Raw genomic sequence first — 23,664 nt, 5'->3', positions numbered from 1 at the left:
TTTGTCCCATGATCTGTGGATATGACCACAGCACAGCATATAATCAGTGTATAATCTAAGCACCGGCATTAGCCTCTGCTACATGTTAACAACCATACACCAAAACTATCCCACTGTTATTTCCTCTCTAGTGCATGTCCTCTCACACTCTCACCAGCAGAGGAGTGGGAGGTAGCCATAGCTCCTGACACTGAAGCTGAGGTCTCCTTCTTTGCTTTCCAAACGACTTCCATGAATACGTATCTGTCCTCGGGAGTATATGAGGATAGTGGTGGAAACTTACTGAATGACTGTCAACATTCAAATCTGGTGAGCCAAACTGGATGATTCTTTTTATGCAGCTAATAGATTTTACCCCCAGACAAGCTAGTTGAATGGGCTGAAAAACCTTCCAAGCCTGAGAATGTAGGTAGATGAGAAAAGGATTAGGAGCAAGAACTCTGCTAATTCACTCTGCAGTGAATATATATCCAAAGAAAACAGGAGGAATATCATAATTCCAGAAAAATGAACAGATTTTTTGTAAATGAAAGCTCATGAAAAAGCTTTTTATGCCATATCAAAGAATAAAGAACATTATCCTGCATTGTTAGAGATCCCACCTCTTTTAATTTTGATTCACTAATAGCATTCAAGTAGTTTCTATTTAGAGACTTAAGTAGCTATATTGTGCAATTAATGGACAAACAAGCATTCAACGTTTTCCTCGCTATTGGGAGACAATACAGCTTTATATAGAATATCATTTCAAGACATAATTTTGTTACCTTTGTTTATTACAGTCTTTTGTTAGCTTTTGTTTATTAACATGTTTTTGTAAAACTGCTTATTATATTTCTGCCACTGACACTACTGTAGAGTTTCTTACCTGCCTAATACCTAAGTCATATTTCTACAAGAGAAGTCCATCAGAAGGAAATATCTAAACACAATTAGATTTTGGTCTTGCATCAGCTGAAGGAACCAATTATAACTTACTTACTAAAGAAGGACCAGTCTTTCCTCTGTTTATGTAATAAATGAATGTAATTATCTTAAGTTTCCCTGGTGGAAATGTAAAACCCTAAGCATCAACTTTTATCAAATAACATTTCTCTTTTTGTTTTAATATTAGTAAAGGTTTATTAATATAATGTGCATGGATCTTTCTTTCCACATATTTGTAGTTGCTATTTAAGAAAATTATACCAATAAAGAGAAATAAATCTTAGGTACCTTGTGTACCCTTTAAAAATGCCTTATGAGCCCTGCTCACAGCACACAAACACATCTTTTCAATTTGTTGCTTAATCAATAACACTGAAATTCTTTTCAATAGGAAAATCTACGGAAGAATTAGTTGGTGGGGAAAAAACACTTCAAGTTCTCTACAAGGTCTTTATTTGTCGAGGGAATTCTCGTCTTACTAGACGTCTGGTCCAACGAATCTTGGATTTACTGGAACGTCCTGTCTATACAAGCAAGAAAACTCCCACTGATTTCAGTGGCTCCAGAACTGCATCCAGAGTTTCTCTTTCTCCCCAGAAACAGCGAAAATATAAACAAATACATTGTGGTATTTTTCCAATTTTCAATCAAAGATTTAAAACAGTGATCAAACTATGATCCCCTTTTTATAATCTGAAAGCAGTTTCTACATATAATTTATGCAATTGGGAAGAAACAGTACCAAGTACGAAAAACTCCATGTTTTCAAGATGCTTCTTCCTCTTCCTTTGGACACTGAGATATGCAACTGATGTCAATGAACTAATGTAACTAACTTGGTGTTTGCTGTAATGCTTTTGATACTGCCTATAACTGATTATTACATGCTCTAATTTATTTGTTTGTCAAAGACCTCTGTCATTCTAAAGATAAACATTAGAAGATTGGGTGAGTTGGCTGGAAAGAGGAAAACATGCTCAAATTATGATTGTTATTTCTATTATTTTTCTGAACTTTAAGTAAATCTGTGAAACAGTGTTTAAAATACATTTTAACAATTAAAATTTGAGTGACATACCTTTAATTTCTCCAAGGAGATCACTTGTGTTTAATTTTTCCATCTTCTCCTTCCAGTCTTTAGAAAGTAGCTTCTCCATGCAGGATGAATCTATTAGGAAAAAAAAAGGAAGATACATCTAATATAATCTTACAGATTAGGAAAACAGGTGTCACCTTCCTGTTAAAACTTTTCTTTCTGTTCTAATTGGACCATATTTTCAAAGGGAAATGAACTTGTAGCCAAACAGAGTTCTTATTTAACTACATTTTCAATCCGAAGTAATTGCACTGAGGTTAATGGAGTTACTATGGATTTAACAAGGGTCTAATTGAAAAAAAAACTTTGCCCAGGATTTATGCATGCTAACTGCCAATTTACATGCATAGATTGCCAATGTATATACAAATTCTGTCTTTTTCATTTGAGAATGATTGTACACTCAAAATTATACATGAAGATTTAGAAGCTTTTTTTAGAAATTTGGCACACAGTGTCATCTGAAACCCATTTTTATACCCATGTCAATGCAAAAGTTATTCATATAATGTCTCCATGGAATTCATAAAAGCACTCTACATATTGGATGTTCACAGTATCAGAATTTTTCCCAGTACACTATAAACAACATGCAATCATTAGAAGATCTGCTTTCATAATTCGCAGTTCAGACTACTTTTCAAATCTTTGCCCCAATCCAGGAGGCCTTCTTCTGGCAAAACTGTCACTGATGTCATTACACTTAGGAGAAAGTAGAACGTTGGCTTCAGTAAGTTGCATAGGATCAGACCTCATTTTCACTAGAAAATTTGCTATTGAGCATAGCAGACTCTTGAATAAAATCTAAAGGTTTTCTGCAGTCCCTAAATTAAGCTAACTAACTGATTACAAAGTCTAAATTATACATGACCTTCCAGATAACTTGCAAAAGGTGATTTTTAAGATGGGACTTCTTGTGGTTGAGGTCACGATCCAGAGTCTCACACCTTTAAGAGCCTCGGTTCAGTGAGAGAATTTTCCACCCAATCGAACCCTCTTGCTGCCTTCCCAGGCAGTAAGGCCAGTGCAGTCTCCACAAAACATTGTGCCTGTATTTTCATGGGCACACAGACTCATTATCAAAGGCTATGCTAAACTCCTGGGAAGCACGTAAGCTCAGTTTAGCAAGATACCAACACATGATTTAAATGCAAGCCTATTCTTAAAATGAATCTTTGCAAACAGCCTTCATTATAAGACCACACATCATTCTTGGTGGTGCTGAGCACCTTGTGGCTTACTTGGATATACTGGAAACACCCATCTGCTAAGCCTGTTAGAAACTCTCCACCCAGGCTGCTAATTGTGTACAATGGGTATCAATCAAGACGATACTTTTTAAAACCTAATAATGTTCCAGATTTTGACAACATTTGCCCTGGTACCACTCCAGTCACATAAGAATTAAAAATTGGTTGTACAAGAAGGCAGAATTCAGCCCCGCATATCTTCTGTTAGCTACTAGCAGAGTAAAGGCTGAATCCTGGCTCACATTTCCATGTCAGCAGTCCCATTAGAAGCACTCACACAAGTGAAAACAAACACAAAAAGCCCAGGTTAAGACTTGTATCTCAGATAGCATCTATGCAACAGGTAACAGTTTGTTCCACCTCAGAGGACTCTAAAAATAGTCAGAGAGAGGAGGAGCATTCAGAGAGGTCATAAAAGGAGGAGTTAGAGAATATTAGGGAGAAGTTCAAGAAAGAAAAAAGGTCAGATGGACAATCACATTTCAGGATGCAAATAGTTTCACACTACAAATTTGCATTAGCATCCCTCATTTGAAAAAACAAAAACCCAAACCAGTTGAAAGCATACCAAACTCTAACTATCAAAAGATCAAAGATCAGGTTTTAACTGCAACACGTTTCCACCGTGCAAGCCTCCGTGGAAAGACAACGCAGCTAGTAAAACTTTTTGAAGTAATATTTCAGTAGAAAAGCTAATTTATTTACTAATTACATCTTTCTATAAAAGAAGCAAAATTAAGGAGCTGTAAGTTGCAATAGGCAGTGTTAAAATACTTGTTATATAATAACAATTTACTTTTAACAATAACAGGCACTTATTACTTTTATGAGTTCTGGCCTGATAATAGAAGAACCAAGAAATAACCATCAATTATCAATAGAACATTATAATTTGTCCTTTTTTGTGATATCATCATTAGTTTAAAAAGATGTTTCTGTGTTTCTCCCCTGCCAAAATTTCAGACCCCTCATCCCTGCAAAAAAAGAGCTTTAGAGTTTTATTTTGATGTTTGCTATAGGTAATGTATTTTAATGCTTTTTAGCTAAGATATTTTCTTCAATTCATACAAAAAAGGAAAAATGTTTAAATTACAAAAAGAAACAATTCTATCACAAGAGTTAATAAAATATTTTCCTTGAAGCACTTGTTTTATTTCTTCTCTTACTTTTCTTAAAAACATGCATGTTTAGCTGTAGTGTTCTTATATTAAGTAAGAGGAAAGAATTACATTTCTGAAGACGGACTGAGAAAGAATCTGAATGTAAAACAGGTCAATTTGTGTGCCTTCTTTTTCATATAATCACACTGCTAGTTAGGATTTCTGTCTCCTTAAATGCCTAAAAAATTCCTTAAGAAGAATTTCTTTAAACACTACTATGCCATTCAAATTCTGCAAATAACATATCTGACTACACAACCTACAGCTACTGTATTTTGCTATTGGAAAAATTACAGAAATACACAATGAGTCTTTCAATAAACTTTTTGTATAGCACTGTAAATGTAGCTCCTTTGAAATTCCTGTAAATTTTCAATTAGCAGGGTTAATATGCATAATTTTTAGAATTTAAAATCATGCTATGTGTTAAAGCTCTCTGGAGGTCCTTCATACTAGACACGAACCTAAATATAAAGGTTTATATTGAAAGGCATGTCTCCCTTCAAGTTCTGTATTCTGTGTTCACAAATACCTACATTTTGAAAAGGTTTGGGAAAAAGAAAGGGATTTTTTCTTCTTTTCTTACTGAAAATTAGTTTTTCACATACATATAAAATCTACAAAGAAGTCTTCTGACATCAGTAAAATGTCTTCATCCATATTGATTCAGTAAAATGTCTTCATCCATATTGATTCATTTTCTGATTTGATTCATTATAGAAACAAAGCATCAACTCAGAATCCAGCACTGAACACTGAAGACGCCCGAATTCACATCTGCACTGCATCAGTCTCCCTGTACTGAGGCTCCACTTCGCAACCATTCCAAAGCCTTGCGGATCAGGGCATTTGCAAAATTCAGGGATATTCCAGTTAAAGACAATTATAAGAAAAGCAAAGAAAAAAATCAGCATTTATACATTTTCAGCTCTTATCGCTGACTTTATTATAAACTACAGTTGGGTTTATGCCACAGACTAAGTAGCATATTTAGCACTGACACATCTAAGATCAAACTCACGTAGTTGCACTGGAGCAATTTATTATATTAACAACACACAGATTCTGATCTTTTATATTTTTCTATTATGAACTAGGAAAAAAATTTCTTTCAAGGACAGCAAACAGGTTAAGCATAATTAGACTGGGATGACTAAATGAAATCATGGAGCATTATTTAATATCACGGTTTATTACATACTTTGTTAGCAATTTTAATTGCAGAGTAAAGGAGTTTAAAGTACTGTGAGAATTTTGTTACACAAAACAGTTTTGTAAAGGTGAATGAGAAGAGATCGTTAAAAGATAAATAAGCAGGAAAAAGAAAGGGAGAGAAAAAACCCGTAGGTGTTAGACGAAAAGGACCTCTTCACAATGACAAAGCATCGATGAAAAGAATTAACATTTGTCCATTGGGTAATCAATCAGTCATGGAATGGATGGAATCCAGCTCTTTGTCGCGAGGCTGGGATGAAGAACGAGTGTGCTAGCTAGCACAGCCAAGCTCTTAACTTCTTCCGCCTAAATGAAAGTCATCTTGTTCCTATCAAGGATAGCTTTTGCCTCTTGTCTCTTTCCCCTCCCCCCCCCTTTTTTTTTAATTTCACTTTTATAGAGTTCCATAAGTTAGCAACCTCAGCTATAGCTTACATGAATACTGCATGACCTTACAGTGGCCTGCACCTATCCTCATCAATTGGGGGGGTTGGTTTTTTGGTTTAATTCACTGAAGTAGCTTCTTATTGCTTTCTTTGAAATACAGATATGGAAAAAAAAGCGTTCGTGCCATGTGTGTGTTTTTGTTTTTTATGGTAAAGTCATACATAAAAGAAAGCCTAAATGTGAGAGTGCAGCAGCAAAACTTCAAAGAACTGACTGTCAGACATTATTATTTCAAATCAGCTTTGACTTTCTGAGACTTAATAAAACACTATAGTACAGACTGGCATATTTATAGCACCCGTACCAGTGATGAACTGAACTGCTACTGTGCAGTGCCTTGTTATTTCTTTTATAATAAGCTTCCCTCAAAACATGTTGTAACAATACTGCAAACTGATAATTATTAATGATATGAGTTCTAAAACATGACTTGTTTTGCATTCAATTCTTTTTGAATACATACGTTACTTTGTGACAGAAGACAAAAACACATTGATATATTAATAATGATTGCAAATGCTCAGCAAGTCCATAAACAATATAGAAATATAATTCAGTCAAAGGTATACGTGACATTTTTCTACATGCATCTAAACTGTTACATCTTAAGGAAAGAAGCATTGGAAAAGACAAGGTAGAGGAAGTGGAAGAGATATCAGGCACACTCCAAAAGAAACTATTTTAAAATATGCCCAAATCCTCAGCAGAGGAGGATAAACTTCACTTCTGCATTTTGGAAGAACAATGCTACAGATTCAGTGTCATCCTTGTCTCTGTGTCAGAACTTACAGTCTATAGTTGTAACTCATTACAGAGTAGTAGATATTGCTAAATAAAGGCGAATGTATTATATTTGGGACAATGTAACAACACGCAAGTTCCTCCATCCTTAATATTCTATATTCTCTTAGCTACTCGCATTACATTTATTTGCCTTCAGCTCCACAGGAGAAGATGTGTCCTTTGGATTAGCCTTTTTCAAATGAGTTCAAATGCTTCATTCAAGTCTGTATCACATGAGAAAAACAGCACCAGTGGAATTACCCTGTGAGCGTCTACGAAATATTTGTTAGAGAAAAAGTGTTTTTTTCTTTGAAAGACTACTAAATAGGATTATGAGCTCTTTGGCACAGGCACCTCTGCTCTTACAAGGCCTGCCTCAGTGGAATTCTACTACAAGAGGAAAGCTGGTTTTGTTTCCCAAACCAAGTGAGGTGCAAATAGCCATTACAGCGGCTAGCATTTTGTTACCTTGTTCCCTACTCTGCCTTTGCACATCTTCCCTCTTGCCTCAAGTGAGAACGTGTTTTCTCAAGTAGCTGATGCCAAGGACCTAATAATAATAATAATAATAAATAATACCATTGCGCGTGTGAAAGAGGAAGGTTTGGTTTGGCATTCTTCATAGAATACTAAATCCAGTAGAAAGTAGAAAAATCTAAATAAAAGCAGTATTCTACAAATATTCTTGAGTAAAAGTCAAGTATAGTTGAGATTTACTCCAGTCAGTGTTTGTGACTTACAAGTAACCTAGAACTCCATGTCCATTGGTGCTGTTTCATTTATAAAAATGTGAATTATTCAAAAAATGTAATACATATTTTTTTTAATCTGGTGATCAGTTTTAATATAGCTGTGTAGAATAGTTGGACCTTTGACTAACTAACTGATCCATCTCCAAGTGCATGCCGACAGCTTGATTACCATGCCTTTTGTGAATTCACTGCCCTCCAGATTTCCTTGAGATAAAGAACCACCTAGCACAGGTCTGTATCATGAAAGTATTTCATGGTTTTCAGTCTTTGTAATATGTATTTTAAAATTACATGCAAACTGTAACATTTCAGTATTAAAGGGAAAAGCAAACGAAAAAGCAAACAAAATTTATTTCACTTTGTTAGAACAAGATTTTATAACCTAGTAGCAATTAGAAAGGAAATTAAGGACTTTACATTTACATTCATGATTTGAGAAATAAAAATATAATTTAACCATGACTATCAGAAACTTAACTGCAGTATGGTACTATCTATTCTTTTTCAATCCAAGGATGTAAAGTTTGTGTAATGCTACTAAAATAGATTCTTTGTTGCCATAGCTACTTTTCTTATTCTTTCAAACACAAATGATCCTTTTCTGTTTCAATAAACTTTAAATAAAAGAAAAAGAGACAGCAACAATACAAAACTAATCAAAAATCAGCCTGAAGGCTCAACATCCATAGTTGCAGCATACTGCCACTGTCTCTCGTTCATAAGGAGCTTGGCTTCGATCTAGCTGTCACTAGAAAGGCAGGTCAGGAGAATCTCATCTCAGCCCTGCCAACTTCCATATTTCTAGCCGACAGTAATTAGTTGTCATGGTCTAACAGAAAATTAAAATATAAGGCATTTCAGATACACTGTTAGCCAGTAAACTGATTTCTTTGACCAACATTCCATGATTTTATTGATTTAAGAACTCTTCAAAAACTGAATTCATGAAAAATAAAAGCACACTCACAGCACAAAAATGAACAATATGGCATTCAGGACAGGAAAGCCTGCTAATCACTTTTGCTACCTTTATTGCAAATTACAGGTGAGTTCTCGCCTCAGTTCTCTACCGCGTTCTACCGGTAAGGAGGCAGGGAATCCCGGCCAGACGCTTACTGCCTCCTCTCACACTGATTCTTTTCTATCCACACCGGTGCCCGGCTCGGCTATTTAGGCTGCGCTGTCTCCGACACGGCGCGGCGTGTGTCTCATGAGGCTTTTGCTGAACACCTAGCGCACGTTCTGATTGTGAATTAGAGCATGGTCCCGATCCCGAATGCAAGCTGTAGGCACTACTGTAAAGCACACAAACCAAAAAAGGGGCCATGCAGCGCAAAAAGGCCTTCCTACATACAACTATACATAAAAGAGATTCAGCTCACAGTAGATGTTTGCTTGCAAGAGCAATAATGTAAATGCAACTGACTGCTGACTACCTACATTACAGTTTTGTTTAGGACAGGGAACCAAGCAAAATCTGCCAACTGCTGTATATTTTTTCATGGTGACAAGATTTCCACAATATGATAAAATTAGAACTGTAAGAGCTTGGAGAGCTCTCTTAACTTTTAATTAAAACTCTCCAAGCTCACTAAAAATAATTAGACATTAAAATGTTCTGGTTTTCCTCTGAATTCATTTGCGCTCCTTGACTGGTCTAGATCTTGCATGAAACAACAGACTTTCTAAATAGAAGCACTGGAATTTATCTGGGGGTAATTTCCAGACTTGCTTTCTAAGATGTGGTGAGGGGGAAAAACTGCAGAGAGTCTGAAGCTTGTACCTACTCTGCCTAAGATGGCTTGTTTCAATAGCAGTTCTCCAGTAAGAGGCTTTGTGCACAAGTCTAGATAAAAAGAACTCTGAATTCCATGTAAAGAATAATCCAAGATACAGTTCTGACCTTTATTTTTATTTATTTATTAAAAAGCAGAACCTTTAACCCTGCAAATGTTTTTATTCTCTTAAAATAACTCGTACAATGCTATATGCCACACTATTTTTAGAAAAGCAACAAGAGAAAGCATGCTTTTCCCATAGAGCAGGGCACTGATATAAACATCAACACAGATGCTCTGTGAGAGAGAGCTGGACTTCTCAAGCACTTGATCATTAAGGAATGCACCAACTGTTTTAGATAATCTCGTGCCAGCTCCAGTTCTGCTCCACACTCCCCTTTGGGAGTGGCCAATCTTGTCCTGCTCCTAATTTTTCATTTTACTCACTCCTCCATTCTTTTCTTTTCTCTTCTTTTTTTTTTCTTTTTCTTTCCCAGAACAGAGGGAAAGAGGCATTGTGTGCCAAGCAAAGCAAGACTAGAATCACTTCCCCAAACAGAGCAAAACTTTCAGACAATTAACCCTCCCCTCTTCTTTCAGATAAATTACTAAGTATAAAATGCAATCTGTTTCCTTTGTTTACTCAATATGAACAATTTGTAAATGACTCAAGGATAAAATTCAGAAAATGTTGTGCTAAATTAGAACCATTATAAACATGCTAATGACTGCTCAACTAAAACATGCAAGATCAGTGTGAAGAAATATATTTAGTTCCTGTGAAATACGGTTGTATTGCCACAGAACTATTTGGTCACTTAATTGTATATGATTACTCCAGGAAAATGTTAATTCCATGAACACTGCACTAGACGATACACTGTGTATGTCAAAAGGAGCTTTCCGAAACGTCAGTGCAATCGCTTGGATGCAATGTTTTGGCATATTAGTAGAAGAGAAATATCTTTTCAGTCTATCAAAATTACACATACATTTCATTCTTCCACTTAAAGCTTCCTTTCCATTATGAGGTATATTTTACTGGTAGATTGGCTGTATTCATTGAAGTATATATCATTGCCTTATTTGCATTACAATGCTTGTATACAGTACATTATATGTAATCACCTTTTCCCTAAGTATGCGCACCTCTATTTACTTCCTAAGTGAACATATAATATTGACAAGAGAGAGTCTCAGACTTTATACAACAGCAATCAGGGATAGTTAGGAACAGGGGAGTGCAATTTGCTTGCAATCCCCGAGCATAAAATGACACATTACAGCAGAACGATATGCTTATTTTGCTGTCTCTTATTATGTATTTATTAGCAAAAGTAACAAAATCAATAGGATTTGCAGTTGTTATTTTCTGATGGGAGAAAGTTGTGCTAATGGAAGCAGGTCTTCAGATCTTTATTGTTTTTCTTTGCCTTCCCATCGTACTGTACTGACCATCCCTAGAGGATAGATTTTTTTTTTTCTCCGCATGGAAAAGAAGAACAGGCTGAGCCAGTATCTCTCCTAGAATCCACCGGCGTAGCTCCACCAAAGTCTACTTAGTCTCTAACAGAGTTGAAATTTCTCCCAATATTTGGCCTAATTATCCATTCTCTTAATCTCATACCACCACTCCTTGTTATAGCCCTTTGCTAACTCTAAGCAATTCGCTGTCCTCTGTGGTATCCACTCTCTGCAAACACTTGGGAGCTGAAGGGACATTCTCCTCATTATCACTTAAACAAACCATGGAGAATTTAATCCAGAAACCTCTCGTTGTTACACTACCGTCAAACAGTTCCCACAGCGTCCAGCCTCCGGTTAGGTAATGCCTTGCTTCTCCAGGCGGGCCGCTCCAGAAGGCGTCGTGCCCACGCTCAGCGCTCAACTCTGTGACAAGCGCAGCCCCGGCCTCCGCCTCCGCCTCCGCGAGCGGCCTGGGCGCACTCGGAAAGACGTGGGGCCACATCCCCTGCTCTCTGACACCACACCGCTCTTCCACGCTCTCCCAGCAGCCTCAAGCAAGCAGCGGATCCCATCTCAACAGCAGAAACGATATGGCGACACAAATAGCTGTTTATACCACCGCCTTTTCTCCCATCTAGTGAAACGCCAATTAACAGCATCTACGTGATGGTGTTATAAAGTAGACACTTGCCTGTTAGGGAATATACAGTATTTAACAGGTCCCTTGCAGTAAAATTCACCAAATTCACCACCAAATTTGGTGCAGACCACAAATCAGTTGGGTTATAAGTGAACGTCCAGGTCCACATACAATTTTCTTGTGTGTAGTGTCTGGCCGTCTAAAGTATTATACATTTTGTAAAATGAACATGAAAATGTTAGTACAAGTTTCGGGGAATAAGAATGTCTTAAATCAAAGGTAATCAAAAAATAAAGCGCGTGCTGCTTCACACTAGGTTGGTTTTGGGGCAGAAAATGGAGGGAACTTCCGGAAAAGCAAGAAAACGGGGTTTCTATTAAACTGATTAATGTTCCTCGGAAATTTTGTGACACCAGATGATTTATGAACAAAATGTGGATGATTCAAAAGACCTCTATTTTGTTCCCCCAAATCATGTTCTACTCATTACCCTAATAATGCAGTAATAAACATCTGTTTAATGATTTGAAGGCTTCTTAATATTGTGTACAAAAATCTTAACTCAGCTCTTACATAAAATATTCTGAAATTAAAACAATTGTATAACAAAAAGAATTTTTCATGAGAAATCCTTAAGGGTTTTTGTATGTAAAAATATAATACAAAGAAAGCAAAATAATATGCTCTTGATTTGAAATGACTTCAAACAAGGATGCAAAGGAATGAAAACAATAGCTAGAATCTCCTCTCTATTTACCATTTCTGAAGGTCTCCGTGGCACATGATGTAGTCTTTTCTGGGACACTAAAATATACTAACAAAATCAGTTCTACTGCCTCCTTTGTACTAATAAAATTTTCACTTAAACTTATTATCATTGAAATATAGAACAAGTAAGACTTTCCCGAAATAACTCCAGCAAACGGAGCTTTAAAAGGTTTACAGATCTTACAAGCACCAATCTACTTGCCATGGATATACATTTCAGGAATAATAGCTGGTTTACTATAAATCTGTGAAAACATTTAAGAAAGGAATACACCAATATCCTCAAGAATAATATCTTAAAATTTTCATTTCCCTATATACATGGAGCTGAAAATCAGCTAGCATTTTTTTATTTTTTCTTATAAAAGAGCATTATTAATGTTGTAAAGTCAAGTACTGAAAAGATATGGAAATGCAAGAACCAAAGTTGTCCAGGCAATCTTAATTCACCCCTGTGTACGTAAGCATTACGATATATTCTTTAACTAAAAAAAAATGTACAATTAAAAAACAGTGTACGTTATTTTTTATAGGATCCTTGCTACATTCAGCACACAGGACAAGCCCAGACAAAAACATAAACTGGGACTGTGGAGCAAATGAGGCTGTTGTCCATAGGATCACTGACCATGATTCACTGCAGAAGTCAGGAGAAATGACATGAATGAGGGAGGGAACGGCAAAAGGAGAAATGAAGGTTTTGCAGTTATGGCACTTTATTTTCTGGGAGCTCGATTTTAAAAACTTGGGGTTGCATTCAAGCAACTGCTGAGCATTCACAGCTGCAGCTCAAGCCAGTGTAAACATTGAGACTGCAATATATATAGCTATATATAAACTGCTACACAAAGTTAAGTCCTCTGGAAAAAAAATCAAGACCTGAACACCTCAAAATGGACAACTGATAAATCAAAGACGTTTTTGAAGTCACACTATGTCTCAGTCCTATATCTGTAAAGTGAGCATACAGACTACCCTTCTTTCCCCTTTACAAAAGCTTTGAGAAGGTAATTTATGTTTGTAGAACATTTATAGAATATGCCGGCAAACCTGTTGTGTAATATCCATGTCTTCAGAGTACACCTTGAATAATAGGCAATAAATAGACACCAAGGACTCAGTTTGACCAGGGAGGACATAACAAAATACTGGATAATTTCAAGTTCACTGAGGGTCATCCTGTTAGTGAACTGAGCGAAACAGAATTCTTGGTGAGGAAAAGTAGTATTTATTCATGTAAGTGAAAGTTATCCCCTTAGTTACATGCAAACAAAACATTGTTTTCACTTAAAGACCCTTAGGTTCTGTTGGGTATCCAAAGAAAGCTATTCACTAGTTATGTGGATATTCTTCAAAATTAAAAAATTTTTAAATCTATGCTTATATGAAGTTCCAACCTTTAGAAATTAGATTTAGTAGGCAGATTTGGAAACAATGGCGATTTGTAGGCACTGATCGTGTTGAGCTAAAGAGAGGGTGAGCAAGGGACTGGACTGGGATTGCTCCACACTGGAGTTCACCCATTAAAGCACTAACGTGTTTATAAAGGAATGCATGTTGCACCCTGGCCTAGCGTGACAAAACAGACACAACCTCCTGAAGGAGCTAGGAGGCATTCTGCTCCCCTGACAGAGCGTATCCTGACGTACCCCCCGGCACAGGCTGCCACATCGCTACAGGTTCCCTGTCTCCTTTGCGCGTGTGACATAACAGCACAACACGCTGCTTGATCTGCTAACCCATCGAGTGTTGCTGGGCAGAGAATAATTCTTGCCCCCAAAGCTGATGCACAAATTCAACACCATATAAATCATCCTAAAATATGTAGCACAGTAATACAATAAATTTCATAGTGTAAGAAAATGGGGGTCTTTTGGAAACATCTGAGAGCAGATTTAATAATATTTAGGGAGTTCTCATCCCAAAATGTGCTATCCAAGAAGGTAAATACACACTCAGTGCAATTAAATCTTCACAGCTACTGAGATGGGAAACCAGTGCAAGCTCATGCTGTCTATTTTGAGTGGCTCTGTATTTTCTATTCTGCTAATAAATGACCTTTCTTTTCCAGAAGCTTCCTCACTACAAGCACGAAATAGGCAATGGGACTCTGGAGAGTTATGTCATAGCCCTCACTAAGAATTATATTGCAGGTAACAAAAGATAATTTACAGGATTTCTGTCTTAAACATTTAGTCTCCTTGTTCCTGTTGATTTAATCCAGACTGTATACTTATAACAGTTGAAATTAATGAGCTGAATTTTAGCTGCATAACTCCCAAGAAAATTTAAGCACGGCTGAAATTCTTCACAGGTACTTTGAAATTGTAGAGATTAATGCTATTTTATGATATACTCTTTAAACAAATGCAAAACACAATCTAACAGACTCAGTTGTTTAGAAGGATTTTTCTCATATTTAGGGCCAACAGAAAGTTTCATGTTATCAGAATAACCCCTATGCAAAAGATTGCTCAATTATATGTTCCGACTTAGGAGCTAGAAGTACCCATTCCAAAGAACAGGCTGCAGCAGAAAATATCCGTGTTACAATGTTAAACTGTTTAGTATACTGGAAAAGTATGACTTTTTTTTTCATTTAAATATATTATCAAATTCAGTGCAGGAGTAACAGGTGAAGATTTGATTCCTGTTACACTCAGTAGATCATAGTATAAGGCACTTGTCCTGCAGAAGTAACCAAATTCACAACAGGCTCGACACATTACTTAACTGTAAACTATATTTTCAATCTTTTAGAGTATCCTGCCTAATCCCAAAGCATGATTTCTAAGGGTAGGTCCTTTGCATGCTAGGTTGTATGTATGGATTTCATACACACAAAGCAGTGTGTCTCCAATGCTTCATACATGCAGTAAAAAGGCAGACTGGTTAAGGCTTCTTATTTTCAAGCCCAAAGCAAAAGTTTGGGCTGCTGCCAGGTTCTCCATGCGCTCATGGAAATGTTTGGTCCATTTAATTTGTGTTTACCTAAATTGAAGTTGAGATTAATCTCTTATCCTTTTGTTGCATTTTCATTGTCTTTATTCCACATGAGAATTATATTACTGGGATTTTTATCTTGACATGACTCTCAGAACTCATTGTACACAGACAGCCATAGAGTCTTCCTGTCAACTAATCAGTTTTCTAATCGCTGGGCTGCAAACCTGCCTAAGCCCTGCTCCCGTATTTGCACTCTCACACTATTAATATAAACACAGGAGCTTTAGGCAGAGGAAGGCAGAGTCTCGAACATCGCAAGTTACACAGCTCTGGTTCCTTGGGCTTTTTTTAAACACTTATTTATGGGCAAGGTATAATTTACAGCACCTTCTGGACGGCTGGGCAGGTGGCTGCTCCGCAGAGCAAGCATGCCACCAGCATTGTCAGCAAGGCCTGCTTCCCCCCCATGCTTTCACCTGTTCTCTTTCATCATAAGATTTGACTGGGAGCTCTCCGGGACAAGGACTGTTGTTTTCCTCTGCTAACCCACCGTAACACCTAGCACAACGTTCTGATGGAGGGCTCGGGAAAAAACCATAAGGAATCACCTTAGTTAATTCTAGTAAACCTCAGAGATCCTTCAGAACGCAGTGGCCTAAATGACGTGCAATGGTTTCCTTTATTTCATTCCTTTTTTCTTCCAAGGCTACATGTGTCTTAGAGCTTCCCAGCTCAACTGGAGCGAATCTCTCTCTCTGAGTGTTCAGCCTAAGCCAGCGGTCCCTGGACAACGTACCTTTGCCTGTGAAAAGGGAGTAAGGAAGCAGGTAGAGGCAGAGCTTTTCCCCAGGCAAGCCGGTGGCCTCGGGTCGCAGAGCTGCTGGCATATTCCCTGCATGCTGAACTCGCTGGGAAATTTGGTAAGGTCTACAATTAGATCGCTGCCAGGTTTAGACAGCTAAGCGCAGTTGTGAGAAGACCCTGAATTTTAGGAACAGCTGGTCTTTTAAGTCTATCTTTAAGTCTATTATATCTATTCATATATAATCCAGTATTGCCCAAAAGCTTTTTAGCTGGCAAGAAATAACGTACTCACCTCTTCAGCAAAATGCAACTCCCTAATGGGTTTGTTATCTTAGAAACAGCAGTGTAAATGTGAACTTTGGTACAAAGACAATAACATACCCCTTCTTTCGAAAAATAATAATTGGACCTACTCAGCACCTCAGGCTACAGGCACTTGGTCCCAGAACGCAGGGTAAGGAATTTAAATCACCACAGTCCTTTACCTTGTGCAGCTATTCACAAAATAAGGGTAAAATACTCCCATTCATTTTGATTTTTTTACACTCTTTTTGCCCTAGTGGAATAATTTTTCACAAGATGCATGACAATAGAGATTCAGGCCCTAAAAAATTAACTCTCTCCTATATTAAACAGTAGAGAATGATTAGAGAAGAAGAACAAATATTGCCAACAAATGCATGGGAAAACCATATGAATTGCTTACTGCAAAGTCATGCAGAAATCACCATGCTGGATCAGGCTGCTTAGCAATTCCTCTCTAACAGTGTTAAGTTTAGCAAAGTCTAGATTAAAAATGTGAATACTATGAGCTCTTTCCACCTAAACTCAAGACTGCAGTTTTGAGCAAAACTACATTTTTTGAAGAAGAAGTTTCCATCACTTCATAGCAGAGACAACAAGGACCAGCCTTCCAAAGAAAGGTTCGGTAGAGTTTGGCCAAACAAAAAACCACACAAAAACAACTTGTAAACCACTAATTTTGCATCCAAAAACATATCTGTAATCAACATTGTCAGATACACATGTTCTTATGTTCATTCAAATCAAACAAAATCTGGGTTTTTGTAAACATGACCTTTACAATCTCCTGTTCCTTGCTCGGATGGCATGCCCTAATCTCAGAGCTGAATTTCGATTGTTTTGCAGGTGTTTTGGTTTCAATTCGCAGTATCACGACTGTAGCAGGCAACGCTACCCCTAACGGCTCTCCAAAATTATACAATTCCTATCAGCTACTAGATACAGTCCATGCCTTGGAAAATGATGCAGAGGCAGGCAACGTCAAGCACATTCAGTAACAACCTGCCAGGGACACGGCACCAGGTGCCCTCCTGCACCGGAGCTGTTCTGCACCTTGTTGCTCAGGGGCTGCAACTCTGACAGTACCACGTTGTTAAAATCTGGATTAAATCTAGTAAAGAAAGAGATCATTTACAAGCCTTCTGCGGGTACATTCTCTCTTTGGTGTGTGGCTGAAACTCCCGTTAACACTAACATGAGCTACGCAGGCCTACTGATGGGTGAATTATACCCCTGACAGAAAAGTGGTTTTTTGCTCAATGGATTTTCTTTGATGAACTTGTTGGCTACTGCACAGTCATGTGTATATGTTTAAGTATTTCTCTGTGTGTATGCATATGTAGATCTCTACAGTGATGATGTCAGTTTGACTAAAAATGCAGATAAAGCATTTCTTAAGCCAAAATGGGCCAAAGCTAATTTTCCCCGCATAAACTTTGGTTTGGCCCTTGTTTATCAAAACCAGAAAAAGTTTGACAGAAAAGGGGATCCAAATTGGTTATTCCAGCAAAAAATAGAAGTTAGGGCCTTTCTTAAGACTCACTTTATAGGAACCGTATGCACAACTTTCACTTTCTAGAAAGTGGTTTTCTCTTGAACACACATCAGAACCATTCATCATAACATAATTGCAAGTTGTCAGTCAGAGCCGCACCCTTCACGCAGTGGCAGGCCGCCAGCACATCTGTCAGAGGCATTCGCGAGCTTCCGGGTGTTATTGTAATCCCCTACCAAAGCAACGAGCCCATTCAGCCAGTCCACGTTTTCCAAATCGAACAATGACAGTAAACCCTGAGCTTGGAAAAATAATAGCACTTACCCTAAAAATGCCACGCTTATCAGATGGCCACCGGCTAAACGCCAGGAAGTAAATATGAAATAAGACTAATCCCCATATGCAACGGATGGGTCGTAGGGAGCTGGGGAACCCAGCGATGCAGCAGACCGCAGGGACCACTTGCTGCATCCTTTCTGCAACCCCCACTTCTTGCTCTATAGGCTTCATTAGGAACCATTTCTTCTTCCTTAATCTTTCTGTCCTCTCTTCTGGGTTCTTACGTTTCCTTTCTCCTTTGCCCCGAATCATCTAGTTCCTATTTTTCCACAGATTCTTTTCTCCTTTTCCTCTTTTCTCCTGTGCCTCTTAAAAGACATGTTTGGCATTGAAAAGCTCCCCAGGTAGCTCCCCAGACCTGGGCTAGATTTCCCTTTAGCTATCGTGAGGGCTGCGTGAATACAAAGGCTTGGGCCAGTGAGTCCAAAGCAGGCAAGATACTCCTTGCAGAAGCTGTGTGAAGGAATTCTGTGGAGAATTAAGCAGCTTTCCAGGAATTAAATACTGCTTTACACAGGGCTTCAGAAGCTGATTTCCAGAGTATATGCATGCAAGAGGCACAAAATGCTTTGGAAGGTGAACTAGAGTAATAAGCTTTACCCCTCTACTGCCACTGACTCTCTTCTCCATTCTCCCTCTAGAAGAGGATGACAGTTCAGTGGTTAGAAACATTGACTGAAACACACGCTGTTGCCTTTTGGAGTTAGCAAGGCAGTCACATCAATCCAGCACGCCTTTCAGAGTAGCTCTGCTTCCACAGCTTAGGCTACGAAGGAAGCCCAACACACCTCTTTGACCAGCCAGATCTTTACCTGTGCTTAGATAGCGAGGTGAAGCCACGTCTCCTCTCTGAGCCCCTGTGAAGAGCACACTTTGAAGAAGCAGGAGCAAGCTGTCTGTGTGCGTGCCCAGCCGTAATGATTGCACTGGCAAAGGCTTTTGGCACTCCACACTGCTACTGGGCATTTTGTTCAGCCCCTGACACAGGCAGAATGCATGCTATACATAAATATATATATATATGTATACCCACATATACAAACATATATTTCTGAAACAACTTGAAAGACTATATGATGGCTGACCTGCTGCAGAATTTATTTCCAAGAGTAAATAGAGACAGTATTACTCCTGAGTGACACAGCCAGGAGTAATGATACCATCTCACTGCATAAAGGAAGATAAATATCTTAACAAATCAACTCTCAGCTGTGCTGCATACCTATATCCACACAGCATTTTTGTTCACCCTCTAGTATTCAGACTGGTGTTAAGGAAAATCTAAATATTCTTGCACTATACCAAATAGGAGTCCCTGAATACTGTAAAACTATCGTGCAAGCCTGAGGAAGATGCAGTAACTGCTCTGCAATAACTGCTCTGCTCCTGGATGGCCATCGATGTACTGTGAAACTGGACTAGTCTAGCCAGCCCACTGCAGGAGAATGAAGCTGGGATATAGGAAGAGCAAAGTTTATCATCACACTGCTGCAAAACATACTGATTTCCAAAACATCACTGATGGAAAGATCAATCCCTTGATCCCTCACACCTCAGTTTCTCAGACAGAAAGAAGATCTTGTTGTTCATCTCACATGGCTACTGCAAAACTTAATTCTTTTGCAAAGTGGTAATCTAAACAGGTTTAAGCAGAACTGCATCCTTTTTTTCAGTAAAACTATCTTTACTTTTTCATATTTTAAAGTTGACTTGACTGTGTTTGCTTTTTCAAAACCATGCCATATTCAGTAACTCTCAATCTTTGGCATGAATGAAGGCCAATTTCACTAAATCTGAATGAAATGAATTTTGGTTTTGATACGTCATGAGGTTGTAATAGGTAATCTGTTGCAAATGGGGTAAATCAAAATATTTAAATGAATGCTTTCTCTTTTTATATATATATATATATATATATATATATATATATATATAGGATACTACTGCACACACATATAAGCACAACATATGGTCAACAAGAAATAAATAAAATTGAAAAGCACTTTACAACTGCATGGCAAGTATCCAAACTAAATTTCAGGTAGCAGATGGCATGAATAGGATACATGTGAGAAACAGGCAATTTCAATTATCTCTGAACAGTTCATAAACAGGAAAATTTGGCAAACCACAATTTCAAAAAAATGGACTTCAGAAATAACATTGTGTAATAGAGATAACTGAATTGAAAACACAACAATGCAAAGTTATTAAGCTCATCCTGACCATAATTTTCTAATGAGTATTAAATGATTACATGTGACAGAAAAGAGCTGCCCCAAATACTCATGCCTGGAAATGCAATAATTAATTTTTCCAAGTAGGGCTCAGAATGTCATTTCCGTTATTACCATTACCTGACAGGGCCAAGAAACAGATCTTCCTCACCAAGTCCTTTCTTAGGTTTTGTGCAATCTCCACATGAAAAAAACAAAGCAGAATCTAGATCTAGTCATTTCTTCAAAGAGTTATTCAAACAAACTTCAAAGGGATCTATTCAAGAAAGGTCAGATTTGCCCATGGATGTGATGCAAAAATCATATTGCTTTGAATCATACAGTGAAATAAAGTACAAAAAGCAACTGCTTTTTAAATCAGGATACAACTTTTCGGATTCATACCAAATGAGAAACTGGCCTTCAAGAAATACTTTCCTCTCATTTTAGCTCATATTTTGGAGAAATCAAATGTGCAACTGGATCTCTGAAATTTCAAAATTTGGTAAGTAGGATAGAGGCTATTTTCTTAAACGTTTAACTGAGACATTTACAAATGCTGTGTAGAGTCAGACAGGCAAACCACCTAGGAATCAGTTCATCAGATATTGCACTACTGCTTTCATACTCCCCTCCCTAATTCTCCTTTCCATGTAAGAAATGTGTCAGAAATAAAGATCTATTAGTTCAAATCCTCAAAGTTATTCAGATATCTAAATAGGATTTAAGTGCCTAATTGCCATTTGTGTAATTGGGAGTTAGATAGCTAAACAACAGTTAGGGTGTTTTTATTCCTCTGACATGTAAGCCTTTCTGTTAACGAAACTCTCAACATTATCCCTATGAAAAAAACAGTAAAAAAGCTTTCAACCATTCCATTCTTAAACTAGATTAAAGATAAAACCAGATAAAAAGAAAAAATACATTCTGCCTGCATAAATATAGGCAGAAGGAAGTGTATTCTTTCACTGAAATATGTATAGATTTTTATTTATCAGATTTGCTGTTACCAGACAGGATACCACCTCCAAATACCAGCAAAGAAAGAGAGTTTATTGAGCACTGTGACTCTAGAAACATTTAGTAAGAATTGGAGAAGCATTTATCCAGTTCAAAAGATAAATATTGCTCTTTTTTCATGCTAATAAAGAGAATTTGATCCCCGTTAAGATGGAAGGTTGCTCAGAAGGCATTATCAACAGCACCTCCAGCTTGGCATAATAGAGGCACAGCAAAATCAACAGATGCTTCTGAGCATCTCAATAAACAAGGTCTGGGCCTTTGAAAGAATGACTAGTCTGCCATTTCATAACTGTCATTTGCAAGAGGAAAAGTGTTGCTTAATGACAGCTGGGTTTTACTGCCCAGATGAATTGGAATAATACATAGAATTCATGTATTTTATGTACATTGAATGCTTATGAAACTTATATACACATGTGTGTGTTTATAGCTAGATACAGATACACACACGATTGCAGTATTTAAGAATGGCCAGAGGTTTTGTGTACAAAGCTTGAGTCAAATTACATCTCATTTGCCGAGCTGCTGGGCCCAGTAGTTTTGAGTCTTCAGTTGAAGCTCTAAGTGCTGCACATATCTGAAAAATCAGTCCCAGTATGTTTCCAGTTAGGCATCCAAAATCAGTAACCACAATTGATAATTTTGGTCACTGGAAAGTATGTTCACAGTACAGAGACCTATGGAGTCAAGACTCTATGAGCTAAATACCCCCTCCATCAGAAGCAAACGTTGTTGCCTAATTCCTTTCAGACAAAGGGATACAGGAGCCACCAGCTGCAAATATGGTTTTAGAAGTCAGGGCCCCCTCAGGGTGAGCCAGCCTCCTCCTCCGGGTGCCTTAACCCTTTCTGATCGTACCCAAGACAGGCCCTCAAAGGTCATTCCTCTACCATGTCTCATAAAACTTACGCTGTACCGCCTTTAGGGGAAGTTTGGGACACTGAACGAAAGCCACTAAGGAGACACCAGAAATGTCGGTGGCTACGACATACATTAGGAACCCCAGTCAAGCAAGGATCTCTTGAACCTCTGAATCCAGTTTTCTGTAATCGCAGGTAATGGTATAATAATCAGAGCAAGCTTGAGAAGTTCACCAAGCTCCGCTTGGCTACTCACTTCAAAAAGACCACGGCTCTGATCGTAGAGAAGGGGCTCCATGAGCTTGGGTTTAATGTCATTTTTCTTTCCCTACTTGCCCGCCAAGTGACAGTTCTGCCAGAGAGCAGCTCCCACTCTCATCTTTTCCATGCCGTAGAGCACAGGAGACAGCCTGCCCTTGCAAGAGAAAGTTCCTGTATAATAATACTCCTTATTCTTTCCATAATATAAAAAAATGACATTACTTTTTAATATGTGATTTAAAAGTGCAGCAGAAAATTTAAATTTAATTCTTAAGACAAATTAAATGGATCCTAGCAGCCCAACTACTAGTTTCAAACCAGTAAATCAGTATACTTAATGTCAGCAAATGTTAAAGCAGAAACATATGCTCTGCTTCACTAATGACATAAAGAACATTTGCTGACTGTCTTTTCGTTGAAGCCAAATGTTTGTTGGCTAAAACAAGATTTATTTTAGAAACATTAATTTCCAATAGCATGCAAACTGATTTATTTTCTACTAAAATCTATGAGATTACTTTTAGTTTAAAAAGACTTCCATAATGGTTTCTGCACAAGACCTATCAAATGATATTTCTTGGCCCATAACAGTCATCTATTCTTTCTTCTGGCTAACAAACCTTCCAACAGTATATTATAGCAGAATATGTGAGCTACTGTGCTTGAAGTTACAGCTTATTTTATCATTCCATAGATGTCCTTTACAGTTAATAAGTGGTGCACTCCCTCAGAACAAACAGATCATTATTTTCGTTGAATTTGTATTTTCTTTTTTTGTAAAGATTATCAAGTGTCAAGATAATGAAATAGCAAATATTCACTGTATACACATATATACCAAGCATCATACAGAACGTGTTACTAGAATTGAACTACGCAACAACTACTGAGCTCCCGTTTTTCTCTTTCATTTACCAAGAATCAAGTAGTTAGATTTTCCGGAAAGTTCAACTCTCTTTCAAGCATCCAAAAGATGGGAACAATTTCTGCTAAGTGTCCCCACGATTCTCAGCATTGAAAATGTTAAGAAATGAAACTTATTTTTTAAAGTGACTAAACCAGAGCTGCTTAGCACTAGGGCCCTTTGAAAATCTGGTCCAGTGGCAGTACCTCAAAATGACAGGAAGTCCAACT

The 23,664-nt window shown here is 37.7% G+C and overlaps 1 protein-coding gene across 14 annotated transcripts in view; it reads right to left on the bottom strand.

Moving 5' to 3' along the window:
- SOX6 (SRY-box transcription factor 6) overlaps positions 1–23,664 on the bottom strand; it is a 381,215-nt gene that overhangs the window by 175,955 nt on the left and 181,596 nt on the right. For all 14 annotated transcript variants that reach the window (XM_067296074.1, XM_067296075.1, XM_067296072.1 and 11 more), the window contains one exon: positions 2,006–2,095. In XM_067296074.1, the coding sequence (XP_067152175.1) occupies positions 2,006–2,095 (90 nt within the window). The remainder of the gene's footprint in view (positions 1–2,005; positions 2,096–23,664) is intronic.

Source organism: Apteryx mantelli, chromosome 4, assembly GCF_036417845.1.
Source record: "Apteryx mantelli isolate bAptMan1 chromosome 4, bAptMan1.hap1, whole genome shotgun sequence".
Taxonomy (NCBI): Eukaryota; Metazoa; Chordata; class Aves; order Apterygiformes; family Apterygidae; genus Apteryx; species Apteryx mantelli.
The sequence above is the reverse complement of the archived record's forward strand: the minus strand, read 5'-3'. Positions and strand labels throughout refer to the sequence as shown.